The following is a 14,571-nucleotide window of genomic DNA, read 5'->3' as shown; positions in this document are numbered from 1 at the left end:
CAAAGCATTGTGATGTAATTTCATTGCAGCGATATCTACAGTGTAGATATCGCTTGATCTAATCCAAGCGATTTCTCCTGTGGGAGCCAGGTTTGGATGATAAAGTGCCATTCTATTATCAGAAATACTCTAGAACTCTGTGTTTTGTATGATGGCATGGAAATATCTCAATGATGAACCTCGGCAGCAGATAGTTCCAATATCATCTCACTGTGAATGATGATCTGAAAAGGTGTTAAGTGTTAGAAGTCCAAACAGATTATTTTAATCCTGAGTCTTCAGTGGGATCTTTTTGTACCACAAAGTGGATGCAGTGGTAGATTATTTTCCTTAGCTGTAGATAGGAATGATGGATTACTATATTCTGAGGACAACTTATGAAAACTTGCTTTTGTCTTATATTATTTTAACTTAAAGAAGAGGTGAAAATGTGTACCATGGCAATATCAGGACTATTCGTATATCTCCAAGCAGTCCGTCACATTCAGCCTCCACAACGACAAGGTTGGGTACCGGTAGTATATTTTCCACTCAAAGGAAGTTAATGAACACCCAATTCTTTCTTATTACTAAAGTTAATTAAACATGGCATAACAGATTAACTGTAATATGAAAGAATCAGGTGTTCTTAATTTCTTTTGAGTAGTATATTTAATTTGTAACAATATTACTTTACAATTGCTCTAAAAACAGCGCCTTTGTGTTCATATATTCAAAATATATCATCAGTTACAAAGCTTAAAAGCAATATTTCTGTTTGTGTTAAAAAGGTTTGGTAAGGTGACTATAGATAAATATTTATGTATATTTTAACATCTTGGTACAAACATCTTTACATCTTCCCGAGGCAAGGGTTTGAACTGACTATAAAAGTCCAGTTTCAACCCTTGCTGAACTTGGCAGGAATTTCCAGGCTCAATCCTAGCGCCACCAGTGCTTTTACGAGTTATGTCCATCTCTGTCCCTGACCAATCAGATTCCATCTCTCATATCACTTGCATTTGCTTCAAACAACATGGCAGCGCCCAGTCAAGACGATCTGATCGGTAATCAAGATCTATGTTGTAATAAAAAAGGTCTTACCCGGTGAAGTGAATCAAATCACTTGAAAACCTTGATTAAAAACATGAAACAAATTGCAAAATATCTGTCGACGCCAAGCTGGCGGTACACATGCTTTGCAATCCTGCAGTCAACCGAAATCTGCACATTTAAGTCCATGTTGTTTATGAACGGGATGTCTTGTTCATTACGTGAGTTTTATTGGACTATACATAGACTCATTAGTCCAGACAAAATGTAACTCCAGTATTCCAGCCTAGTTGGCAAGGGTGGAAACTGGACTTTTATAGTCAGTTAACTCCCTTGCCTCGGGACGATGACGTTTTCCTCAAGTGATGCATTGATGGATGAGAAAATGCAACATTCAAACAGATGCCTTTGTGGAGGAGTCTGTAGGAAAGGGGTGTGTCATTATATACCGGTATGCTTTCTTGTATTTATTCAGTTTCTTGAAACTGGGAGGTGCTATTGTTGGTGATGGGGTTATCCGATTTCTAACGGTTTTACTCATGTTGTATTGTGAAGGCTCGTTTTGGATATGCTGCTATGCAATTGTTTTATTTTGAATGTATTTTGTATGTTAAGAAAAAATTAACTCTTCTTGTTTCTGTTTTTATACTGAATAGAAGGGAGGGATCATGAATATATTTATGAAATTGTATGCTCAGTTTTCACAACAAAAATATCCCCCAAAATATTCATGATCCCGGACTTTTTTTGTTCAGTATATATCAATTAACTATTTCTTTTTACTTGGCTTTTTGAGAATAAATATCAAAATAGGTTTACACCAGATGTCTTAATCAGAATGCCAAGTGACAACCGTTACACATTCTGATTAATAGGCTTGAGAGGCATTAAAACAATCAAGTTTTTCTAAAGACTATGTATCTCAAACACAAAAATCTTGGAATTAAAGAAATCTTGATCAGAGATCAAATGGATGGCTTGCAATAACTGGCCCATTTGAACAAAACTGCCCAACATAATGGACACACTTATTGCAAAGAGAGGTAAGTAAGAGGTGTTGTTTTCTAAGCTTACACTATGAAGATGGGAGTCTTTATGTTTCATATTTTTTTGAGAGATACTCCCAAATGCTCCCTATGATGCAAAATAGCTGAAGTGGTTTGAAAATCAAAAGAATTAGTAAGTAGCTTCATAGTGTGAATTTTAAAAAGTTGAAGTGACAATTAATTATGTTTTGTTGTTGGAATGACCAAAATTTCTGCAGACAATCTTATTTCTTGCTTTACATATGAGCCCACTTAAAAGTTAAAAAATTTGAAAGAATATCAATTCAAACTGCATCTTTTACAGGTGTCTTAATTATCTCTTTGTTTGTACTTTTTCCTTTGTTTATCTTTCTTCAGAACATTTACTTCAACCCAAGATTGAAGAATTGGTCTTGCTTTATATTTAAAGTAATATATTATGAAATGGCCTGGCCTCATAAAAAGTCATTTTGTAGATAAATATAATAACATGTGCCTTACCATAAATCAACCACAAGAGAATATTTGAAATTGAATGTCCCTCCAACTTACCTATCGGGTTCCACCTCTCGCATTACAAACAAAATGGTAGTGCCCAGTCAAGGCGATCTGGTTGATAATCATGATCTATATTGTAATAAAACAGGTGTCCCTTGAGCACCTTGATGTAAAACATGAAAAGATTTGCAAAATATCTGTCGATGCTAAGTTGGCGGTACACATGCTTGGCAAATCCGTCAGTCGACCGAAATCTGCGCCTTGAAATCCATGTTGTTTGTGAACTGTATGTCTAGTTTGTCACACAATTTTGATTGGACTATGCATAGACTCCAGCCAAAATGTAACTCCAGAATTCCAGCCAAGTTTGGCAAGGGTGGAAACTGGACTTTTAGAGTCCGATAACTCCCTTGCCTCGGGAAGATGTCAAGAAACTAATTATGTATTTGTGTGGCCTTATATGATCTCTAAGACTCTAACATGGATGGATGACAAGTTCTTGATTATTAACCGCTTCTGAATTAAGTTGATGTCCATATTTACATGTATTTGTTTCTCTACGTGTGTATTATTTGACATCTGTTGAACACAAGTGTGTTCAGGTGTCATTGTATTGTCTGTTTCATGTTTTGAATACTGTTTTTTTCTATGCAGTGCTAACTCTTGCAGTGGAAGGTTTTGTCTCATGCAAAGTCTATTATTCTAACTATTTCTACATGTATATATTTTGTTGCTCACAACAGTATTTTAAGAATAAAGTACTTCAAAAAGTATGAGTTATTTTTTTATTTTGCCAGGAGAAAAGTGTGTTGCGTCCAGATTCAAAGAATTACTTTAATCAAAATCTGCAAATTCTTGTGCAAGCGACTTAAAAGTTCTATTCACAGTTAAATACCACATCCCCTTGGCATTCACAGACATGAAATGACAAACTATAATTTTAATTTTAAAACAAGACTGTATAGTGGTTGTTATACAAATAAAAAACACATCCAAACAACTGAATCAACTTTTGTGAAAGAAAAAAAAGATATTTTCATTTTCTTATGGTGATTTGAATTTATCTAGTCATTTATAATTGAATTATATCAAGAATAAATTTTCGAATTGTATGATACTATCTACAATACTATGTAAAACATATGCAGCACATCAAGCCAGTACTAAGTATGCACAAAGAAAAAAGTTAAGCACACCCCTATTTTTGAACCATGACAAATGGCACACATCATGGCATGAGATGACTGACTACAGGACCTGGGCGACATCAATGTCATCGAATAGAACAAACATTTGACATCAAATAAAGAAGATATTGGTGAGTTGTGATTGAAATTTACTGAAAAAACATCATGGTAACACAGGTACTGTTTTTGACCTCAGACAATACCTAAAAAAGGTATGGAGCTACAGGATTAAGTAAACGAGTTTCGTTTGATGTTTCATGTGAAAATGTTCCTTAAAGTCTCTACTTGACATGACACGTGAAACAGATCAGTAGCGGGTATAACCGCCACGTGCCCGGATGACACATTCCACCCTACGTGTCATTCCTCCAGTCAGACGTTGGATCTGTTGATGGGTCAACAACAACCACTCCTGACGCAATGCTGCTTCCAATTAGGGTAAATCTTATACAGGGGGATCTCGTGCCTGTATGCGCCGCCCCAGAATATCCCAAACATGTCCAAGGGGGTTCAAATCTGGGCTCATTGCTGGCCAGGGTAGAGTCGTTATTGCATTGACCCTCATGTATTCCACGACTGCATGCTAACGATGAGGCCTGACATTGTCATCCATGTACTGAGGTCGGGTAGAAAGAGGGTGGTTGTCAAAATGAGGAACGACGACTGGCCTCAAAACGTCCCGGATGTACTGATCCCCTGTTAAGTTGCCCCATATGGTGACCAAATCCAACCTGTAATCATGAGAGATACAGCCCCAAACCATTACCGAGCTCCCGCCGTATACAACAGTCGGTTTAATTTTCCTGGGGGTGTAGGCCGTGTTCCGGTGCCTCCTTACTCTCGTTCTTCCATCAGTGATGTGGAGCAGAAAGCGACTTTCGTCGGACCCATGGATCCGTCTCCAAGTTCTCTGATTCCAGTTCTGTCGCGCAATACGCCATGCTAAACGAGCAGCTTTATGGTGATCTCTCAACAAGGGACACTTTAAGACTCGTCTTGCCCTCAGTCCTGCTGCTTTCAGCCGGTTCCTGACGGTTCTGGTGCTGAAACGCCGATTGGGCAACCACAGCTGTTTCAGACGAGTACTTGTTAAAAAGGGTTCTCGGCGTATGAGACGAGGAAGGTCCCTGTCTTCGCTATGGTTCGTCACATGAGGACTTCCGGATCTGGGACGGTCCTCCACATCACCGGTCTGAGCATGTTTCTCGACGAAACGGCTTACGACCAATGGCGTACAAGACATTCCTTCGTTATGCATGCCGATTATTTGCCATCTTGTGGCGTTTGATAATCGCCTTCGTGCCATGGTCACACAATGGCATGGAATAACTGTTTAAAACCGAGCTTAAGAAAGCAATTTTAACGTTTTAACGAGGGATTCTGCAGTTGGTAACGCGAGCGCCAAATCGAGGGATTAGCCGTGGATGCTAACCGTTTTAGGATTATTAACGAGGCATACAGAAATACATAAGTAGAAATATTAGAAACATTGATATCAATATTAGCATTTTAACATTTTTAAATTTTAACCTGACATGTATAAATACTTTGCAAAGTGATGGTCAGTGGTTATTGCATGTTAATTAAGTTATAACCATGTAAGCCCAACGGTTAATTGCTGAAGAAGTTTCAAATATAACTTAAATAGAAACAGCCTAAATACTTTGTATAACTCATATTACCAATAGTCGAATACTGTAATCTAATCTGGAACAATTGTACTAAGTGCCAAGAACTACTATTGCAAACACAACAATTAGATGTCTTAAAAACCATATGTGGATCTGTTAGAGGAGTGAGTCACAGCACAATATATAATGAAACGGATCCAACATACACTCCTCAAAAAAAGAAACGCACTGGTAGATATTTTGTAAATTTATTGTACCTAATAAAGTCGATATATTTAATTTAATATCATAGATACAAATATGAAATTTTGGAGCTCGATAGTCACATGTTGTTGTTGTACAAAGGCATTGAAAACTGTTCATTGTCATGTCACATAAGGCCACAAGGTTGCGCTGAACTCGTATCTCGTGTGACCGCCCCGGGCAGCAATCGCGGCTCTGCATTTCCTCGGCACTGACTGGATAAGTGTACGAGTTTTGTCCTGCGTTGGCCAGGTGTGGGAGTGTCTGCGGCGTGTTCTGACGTTGACGTACTCGTTGATCGAGTTCATCCCGGAGGTGTTCGATTGGGTCGAGATCTGGAGATCTCGACGACCAGGGCAAAACGTTGATGCTGGCATTATGAAGGTAGTCTACCGTGACACGAGCTGTGTGCGGTGGAGCGTTGTCCTGTTTAAACAGTTACCTCTGGCGGTCAATGATTGGAAGAAGGTGAGGTTGAAGAATTTGATTCATGTAGCGATTTGCTGTCAAATTTCCCTGAACCACAACCAAGTCAGATCTCGTGGTGTAGGATATGCCCCCCCCACACACACACACACCATGACACTACCGCCACCGAATTTGTCGAATTCACGTACACAATGTGGGGCAAAACGCTCATTTCGACGACGACACGAACACGTTGTCTTCCATCTCGCCGGTGAAGAAGAAATTGTAATTCATCGCTAAACCACACTCGTCCCCAGTTTCTCAAATTCCAAGGCTGTAAGGTATAACACCAACGCAAGCGTCCCTGTCGATAGATCTGTTGCAAAACAGGGACGATAACTGGTCTCCTGGGTCGATTTCCAGTTTCGCCAAGATAGTTCCTGACAGCCTGGTCCGATATCCTCCTCAAACCCGGGATGCGTCCTGAAGTATCCGAAGCTGTGGCATTGCGATGATGTAGGTAGAACAGTCGAATGTAGCGATCTTGTGCAGGGGTAACTATTGGTCGGCCGGTTCTCGGACGGTCTGCATTGGAATTGAACTGTGTGTATCGGCCACAAAGGCGGCAAATGGTTCTGGCGTGCAACAGAAGACTGCGATTCCCCTCTTTGGATACGTCCTATGGCGATGTTCCGATCGGCAGCGCTGAGACTCGGCATTTTCGAACTTGAAAAATGTTGACAAATTGTTGGCTTATACTTGCCTTTTTATAGCCACTACCACGAGCTACAAATGCCATGACTTGCACGTGCAATTTGCTTTACTGTTTTCCTCCTCCAAGTGTGAAAACAATGCCGTTTAAGACATTGCAAATCAACAATGGCTGCGTTTTGACGCACCGTTTGTCGAATATCAGGCCACCAACATTTTCCAATAACGTATATCCAATTTATATACCGGATTTTGTGTGTGTAGTCAGGTAGTCAGGTTCAGAAAACCCGTGCGTTTCCTTTTTCGAAGAGTGTACTTCAAGTACCTATGGAAACATCATTTTTGACACCATCATTGCATGATTGGAACATGGTGGATGGCACTTTAAGATGTAACGAATTGTTATAACCATCATGTAACAAATATTATCAGCAGTGTACGAACTTTATTTCAGCGTTATGGTACTGGAAAATGCCAAATCATAGAATGTGAAATCAGACTGAATTGTAGTGACGTAAGTTTGATCGTTTTAGTGTCAATGGCCGCCTCCGTGGTCTAGTGGTAGAGCGCCCGCCCGGATAGCGAAGGTGTGGGTTCGATCCCCGGCCACGTCATACCAAAATATGGTACTTGTTGTTACCCTGTCTGGCGCTCGGCATACAGGGGCTAAATGGTCGCCTCGGGGTCAGTATACTGTGTCTGAGTAGGGTATTCATGTTAAACTGCGCCATGGTATCTCAGGGAGCTGGCACTATAAATCGGCATCTGTCGTACAAGCAGCCACTCACACACACACGTGCATGCACGTCGCTATATGTATTCAATATTCTTGGACGCGACGTAAAACCCTATTTCACCTGACCTATTCTCACCTTTTATCTTTGTAGTTGTGGTTATTATTACGAAGATAATCTTCATTATTATATTTTAATTATGAAAAAATTACGGACATAAGATCAAATTATTTCTTACATATAGAACGCTATGATGGTAAAACGGTGTGGTTCGTCCCCTGAAGCAAATATTATCTAACAGAATCTGTTCATGAATATTTTACCCTAAAAACCTAAAAAAAAGCCTTTAATGTATACAGAGACCATATATTATATGGTCTCTGATGTACATTAGACATTTCTTGTGCATTTTTATTTTTTTGATATTGTACCTTTTATCATCCACTGTGTGTTGTGATATTTTGTGTATTTTTATATCCGAGCACTCGAAATAGGCCTTATGGCTGAAGACCGATCCGTTTTGAAGAAAATAAAATATTGTTTAAACCACATGCATAAGTACCGTCACGAAAGTGATGAGAGGTACTCCTTTGTTCTCGCCTGGTACCGGGGGCACCAAATCCCATGTCATTGAACCATGTCTGAGCCCTTAGTAGTCCCGGGGACGTCAAGAGGAGTTTTCCTCCTATTAAATAGCAAATGTGGAACTCCCAGCCCGACACCCTTGGAGCTATAGCCCCACAATGCACATAGTGGTCTCTGTGCTCTGTTGCGTTGCAAAGTATTTAGTCTGCTGATATTGTGTTTTTTTAATCCCGTATTCGTCATGATTGTGATCCTTAGTTTTTAATCACCGTAACGACACACCTAAACCTCTACTACCCACATCACGTCGGTGTTTCCTCCCACATCAACCATCAGCAGGTTGAACACAACTGAAATTGTATTTAACTGGCTTCTTAATTTTTAATACCATATTGTTATCTGTTATCTTGTATAAGTGAGTGAGTTGGGTTTAACGCCGCTTTTAACAGTATTCCAGTTATATCAAATCGTGTCAGTTTAATATGGAAGGAAAGCCCGAAGTGACGCAGGTCTCAGACGTTTACCACTTCGGTGAAACCAACGAGCACGGGTATGGTGGTGACAAACCTAGAAATATAAAGAACCGGGATTAGAACCCACAGTCATAGGTTTCTCGCGTGCCCAGGGGACGCAACTCTGCACAGCGAATCGCGGCGCCTCAGACGACTGGGCCACCCGTGCCCCCTCATCTTGTATAAACATATCATCATGTATACATATTAACTCAATACACTTACTGTGTATTCTCCGGATAAAGGGGCAAGTGGTAGCCCCGAAAGGTCGTTACAAAGAATAAAAAAAGTTGTTATCTAAACAAAGTTACTTGTCCTCATGAAATGACAACCCCTGAACCCAACTAACACACCATAAATCGGGATTGTTATATATTTTGTTGACATTTATTTCCTTTTATGTTGAGGAAATTCCTAATCTCTCACACAAAATGTACACAACGAGGTGAAAAAATACACTGTATTTCACTTACATAGCACAACATATGTATTCACCATTTACGAACATTAAAAACAGAATCCATAAATCATGGGCATGTATAACAATTATAGTTTTACATATACAATACTTAACATTGGAATAAACCCGACATTAACGATCAACAAGAAATAGAACAAACGTAGCATATCAATTCGGGAATAAATTGTACAAAAGAACGATGCATTCTTTTTGTCCAAAACAAGAACTAAAACTCGCGAAATCGTGTCCACCGGAAATGCTCTTCAAAAGGTCAACAACAGCTGACATCATATGAACCGAGTCTTCTGGGATCAACAAGAAATTGAACAAACGTAGCATATAAATTCGGGAATTAATTGTACAAAAGAACGCTGTATCCATTTTGTTCAAACAGAGACCATATATCGGTATATGGTCTCTGGTTCAAAACAAGAGCTAAAACCCGCGAAATCGTATCCACCGGAAATCCCCTTCAAAAGATCACATGGCACGAGTCTTCTGCAGCACATGTACTGGGTACCCGGTGTCCCACCCGGATCAGTACCCGTACCGTTGCATGGGCTCACAGCTGTCTACTGCTTCCTTCACCTTGTAGTAGCAGCTTGTCAGCGGTTCTACATCGTCCTCTGGAAATACACGGGAGTCATTGTCACTGCATATATGTTATAGCATGAAACACCCAACTTTAAAACGTGGGCCGGACAAGCAACTCTACATACGTCCTGCCATTTAGTTCTCCACATATAATAATAGCAGTGTTTCTTGAACATAAAACGTTAAGGTCAGAGAATATCCAATCTTCGTTATCCGCCGAAACAGATTCTTTTGGGCGCAAAATGAATAGAGCGGTGAAAATTATATGAACTTATCAGTGAAAATCAGTGATGACACCAGGTGTTCGCGAAAATGGTAAGCATGTCCTGCTCTATTGGAAGCACCCGCCACTCGAACTGTTTGCATAATGAGTTTGTTGTCTGACACCTCAATAGGCACTCCTGAAGAAATTAATTGTAATGATCTAATACACGACTGGGAATTATTAATTGACCATTCATCTGACATGGCCTAATATCCATCTCCTTGAAATCCCTTTGGAAATTTTAATACGAAATAAACGAAGTTTACAAATATGGTTATAAACTAAAAAATCAATGAAAAATAAAGCTCTGTGATAAATTTCTGCGGATTTGTCTTATAAATAAGGGAGGTGTAAGATGAACGCGTCTCGAAAAAAACTCGAGAGTGGTCGATGTATGTTTGTTTGTTTGCTTGTTGTTTAACGCCACCCAGCAATATTCCAGCTAAATGACGGCGGGCTGTAAATAATCGAGTCTGGACCAGGCAAACCGGTGGTGGATATTATGGCTCAACATCTTACGCAGTGAAGCTGGCCGCCGGAACTGACCCATTGCATTTAGTTGCCTTGAAAGACAAGTATAGGGGGCAATATGCACAACTGTGTAAATATATACGTGGTCAGTGTGAAGAATGATCGACGAAGTTCCATCTTCGAACACTGCATCCCGTAGCTGTGAAATCGTTGCTGTGTACTTTTCCGCTGTTACTATCCGCTGTTACTGGGCGGTCGGGTAGCCTAGTGATTAAAGCGTTCGCTCGTCACGCCGAATACCCGGGTTTGATTCCCGACATGGGTAAAATGTGTGAAGCCCATTTCTGGTGTCCCCCGCCGTGATATTGCTGGAATATTGCTAAAAGCGGCGTAAAACCAAACGCACTCACTCACTATCCGATATGCACTGTTCGCTTATAGGCCCGTCAAGATTCCGGGGTAGAATAGGTCTTCAGCACACCATGCTTGCCGTAAAAGGTGACTATGCTTGTCGTAAAAGGCGACTAACGGGATCGGGTGGTCAGGCTCGCTGACTTGGTTGATGCATGTCATCGATCCCAATTGTGTGTCTCGATGCTCATGATTTCAATCACTGGATTATCTGGTCCAGACTCGACTATTCACAGACCGCCGTGATATAGCTTGAATATTGCTGAGTGCGGTGTTAAACAACAAACCAACCCACCAACTGTTCGCTAATATATTACTATTTTTCAGCGACCAGTGCATTTCGGATGGTAAAAGTGGCGCAGTACATAGCCACGACTGAACAGCTGAGCTGACTTTGGTGTAAAACAACATTCACTCACAATCATGAGTGATTGCACAGCAGTCCTTGTTCCCGAGGCTGTCAAGAAACACGTGCACAATGCTCACCAAAATCCTCCACGACAGAATCACTGTTCCATGGGGCGTTGAGTTCTACCATCTCGTCTGACGCCTCGAACTCCCTGTTGTTTCTCTCCTCCCATCTCTTCACGACCCTGTTCTCATCAATCACCGCCCACTTCCACTGATGTCGTGTCCCCTTCTCCACCACGGCCCGGGCCACCCACCACCCCGACCCCAGGGGGTACTCAACAGCCACCACCCCACAGAATGGATTCCACTCTCCAAGGGACGGAGTGGAGCCCAACAGTGCCAAGGCGTCCGAAGGGGTGTCGGTCTTGTAGTTTGTTGCAGCGAAGAGGAGGCATTCAGACTGCTGGAATTTACCCGGGCTGTTCCAGTCACAATCCACCGTTCCCCCGATAACCCCTAGTTCGAGTCTTCTGTTAGGGCACAGCTCCCAAACAACACGGCCTTCATTTCCAGTAACCATCGCCCATTTCCATTCATGGAAGGAATACACAGGGAGGCGTTTTTCCACTGACCAGAAATCCAGTTTCTTCAGGAATCTTGCTCTGGTTCCGTTTTCAAGTTTCCATAGCCCTAAATCTGGACTGCTGCCCACAAGCACTGGGACAATGTCGCCTGTGTTCTCAACATTCCACAGTCTGAACTCAACATATAATAGCGATTTTCCCGTCATTCTGCGAAGTGTATAAACAGCTGATTGCCTTCCACGATCTATGCCGAGGCCACAGTCTGTGACGTCATCACATTGTGACGTCATTCAATGGACCACAGAATAGCTGAACGTAAGATTGGCCAACTTTTCCAGGTTTGACGGAAATAGCCGAACGTGAAAATGCCACGCCGTGGTCTGAGCAGAATTAGCAGATGTAATGGCGAGTCGTGCAATAAGAATTAAGTATTCATATTATGGCTGCATCTTAACTATGTCCCGATGGGACTCAACCTAAAAGTACTAGAATCTTTACTTTACTAAGAGGTGAAGTGAAATTGGGTTTAACGTCGCGTCCAAGATTATTGCACTTATATAGCGACGTGCATGCACGTGTGTATGTGTGTGTGTGTGTGTGTGGCTGCTTGTACTAGTCCGGACTGATGCCGATTTATAGTGCTAGCCCACTGAGATACCATGCCGCAGTTTAACATGAATACCCCACTCAGACACAGTATACTGACTCCGAGCAGACCAGTCCTTGTTTTAGCCCCTTAATGCACAGCGCCAGACAGGGTAACAACAAGTACCATCTTTTAACGTCTTTTGGTATGACGCAGCCGGTGATCGAACTCCCGACCTTCTGCTATCCGGGTGGACGCTCTACCACTAGACCACAGAGGCGGTCACTTTACTAAGAAAGTGTTATCCAAAATATAACATTCGTTATGTGCGGCTTAGTTTGAACTACCTGACATCTTCTGTATTTTCCATTATACATAATTATTGTGCACCGGACTTCACAAACGCCGTCAATGTACGAGATAAAGACACACACACACACACACACGCACGCACGCACGCACGCACGCACGCACGCACGCACGCACACCATTTCCAAAACCATTCCCTTTAAATGCACCGTAAGACTATCGATACAGTTTGGTGAGTACTGAAATATGATTTTTGTTTGGAGAGAGAATTTTGTTACGGCTTCATACAAGCAAATCATTTTCCTATGAAAGGGGGAGCCGACATTGTTTTCAGGACATCCAGCCTTTTGGCCAACCTCGTCCCTTTCCGTAATCACAAAGAAGGTCCAATTTCACCGGAAATAGCCGATTGGGTTCAGATAAGAAATTTAGCAAGTCCAACGAACAGTATTATGTTATTTGGGTAAAACTTGAGGACAATTTTGTTTCAAAAGAATTCCTCAAAGTTTCGAAAAAGTCTATGTTAAAGTATGGCAGCTACAAGTACCGTGTCGTCAAAATATCCCTTTGTGTGATGTATCCATTGTTTTGTGTCATTCTGAAAATTTGGGTTTTTAATGCAGACAGTGAATTAGAAATAAATATATCGTATTCTCCACATTCCAAGTTGTAAACACGCATTAAAGATGACAAGAAACACACACACAAACACACACACACACACACACACACACACACACACACACACACACACACACACACACACACACACACATATTCTGAGCATTGTCACCTTCGGCTATTTCCGCCAAGCCTGGATGCCGTTGTACAAAGCGATCTTAGCACTAAGGTGATCGTAGCTCCTATACCATAACATAGACTTACGACAGTCGTAGCGCTAAGGTTGTTTTGTACAAGGGCACCCTGGACTGGTTAGTGTCGTAGGTCCTTGGACCTACACATGCACACAATGTGATGACGTCACAGACCTAGGCACAGATCCTGGCAATCTCATTAAAATCAAATCTTAGTTCTCGCTCCCGCTAAACAAAGATCTGAGGAAAGACATCCCATTACGGGTCACGTCAGACCGACCTTGCACGAACTTTGACCGGCCAATTGATTGACCAATCAGAAAGGAGCTTTCTCGTGCTGTACGGCACTAATTTCAAATTGGCGACTACGCTTCGAAACATATTTTGACAAATTCTCGATTACAAATTTGAAACCTGAACAAAAGAACAATCTGGAATGGCTAATAGATGGTATGGATTATGTGGTTTCACCCGTAACTATCGTTCAGAATACCCCGTGTTAAAGTTTTCGAGTTTGCATGATTATAAATCACATTCCAACTGTCACTTTCATAATCAGGTAAGCGAAGCTCTGATTAGTCGGATGAAAGGTCGTTCTGACGTGACCCCCAATGGGATGTCTTCAGATCTTTGTTTAGCGGTAGCGAGAACTAAGATCTGATTTTATTGAGATTGAGACCCTGGAAGACAATCAGCGGTTTATACACTTTGCAGAATGACGGAAAAATCGCTAGTATATGTTGAGTTCAAACTGTGGAATGTTGAGCACACAGGCGACATTGTCCCAGTGCTTGTGGGCAGCAGTCCAGATTTAGCGCTATGGAAACATGAAAACGGAACCAGAGCAAGATTCCTAAAGAAACTGGATTTCTGGTCGGTGGAAAAACGCCTCCCTGTGTATTCCTTCCATGAATGGAAATGGGCGATGGTTACTGGAAATGAAGGCCAAATTGTTTGGGAGCTGTGCCCTAACAGAAGACTCGAACTAGGGGTTATCGGGGGAACGGAGGATTGTGACTGGAACAGCCCGGGTAAATTCCAGCAGGCTGAATGCCTCCTCTTCGCTGCAACAAACTACAAGACCGACATCCCTTCGGACGCTTTGGCACTGTTGGGCTCCACTCCGTCCCTACGGGATAGAATTATCATTAAACCGCCC

General features: G+C 41.6%; 1 protein-coding gene across 1 annotated transcript; it reads right to left on the bottom strand.

The window, feature by feature from the left end:
• Positions 1-9,563: 9,563 nt before the first annotated feature.
• Positions 9,564-11,908, bottom strand: LOC139474832 (uncharacterized). Its single transcript, XM_071257980.1, has 2 exons — positions 11,254-11,908; positions 9,564-9,652 (listed from the first exon to the last, which is right to left on the bottom strand). The coding sequence occupies exons 1-2, from the start codon at positions 11,906-11,908 to the stop codon at positions 9,564-9,566; spliced, it is 744 nt and encodes a 247-aa protein (XP_071114081.1).
• Between the last annotated feature and the right edge of the window lie 2,663 nt (positions 11,909-14,571).

This window comes from Haliotis cracherodii, unplaced genomic scaffold, assembly GCF_022045235.1.
Source record: "Haliotis cracherodii isolate W230 unplaced genomic scaffold, xgHalCrac1.p SCAF_3, whole genome shotgun sequence".
In the NCBI taxonomy this organism is placed as follows: Eukaryota; Metazoa; Mollusca; class Gastropoda; order Lepetellida; family Haliotidae; genus Haliotis; species Haliotis cracherodii.
Note: the sequence above shows the minus strand (reverse complement) of the source record. Positions and strands in the feature narration are given on the sequence as shown.

Coding starts and splice junctions, on each gene's coding strand:
- LOC139474832 (XM_071257980.1), bottom strand. CDS start 11,908: ATGACGGGAAAATCGCTATTATATGTTGAGTTCAGACTGTGGAATGTT. Junction 9,653..11,253: donor TTCTGTCGTGGAGGATTTTG/GTGAGCATTGTG, acceptor GTGTATTTCCAG/AGGACGATGTAGAACCGCTG.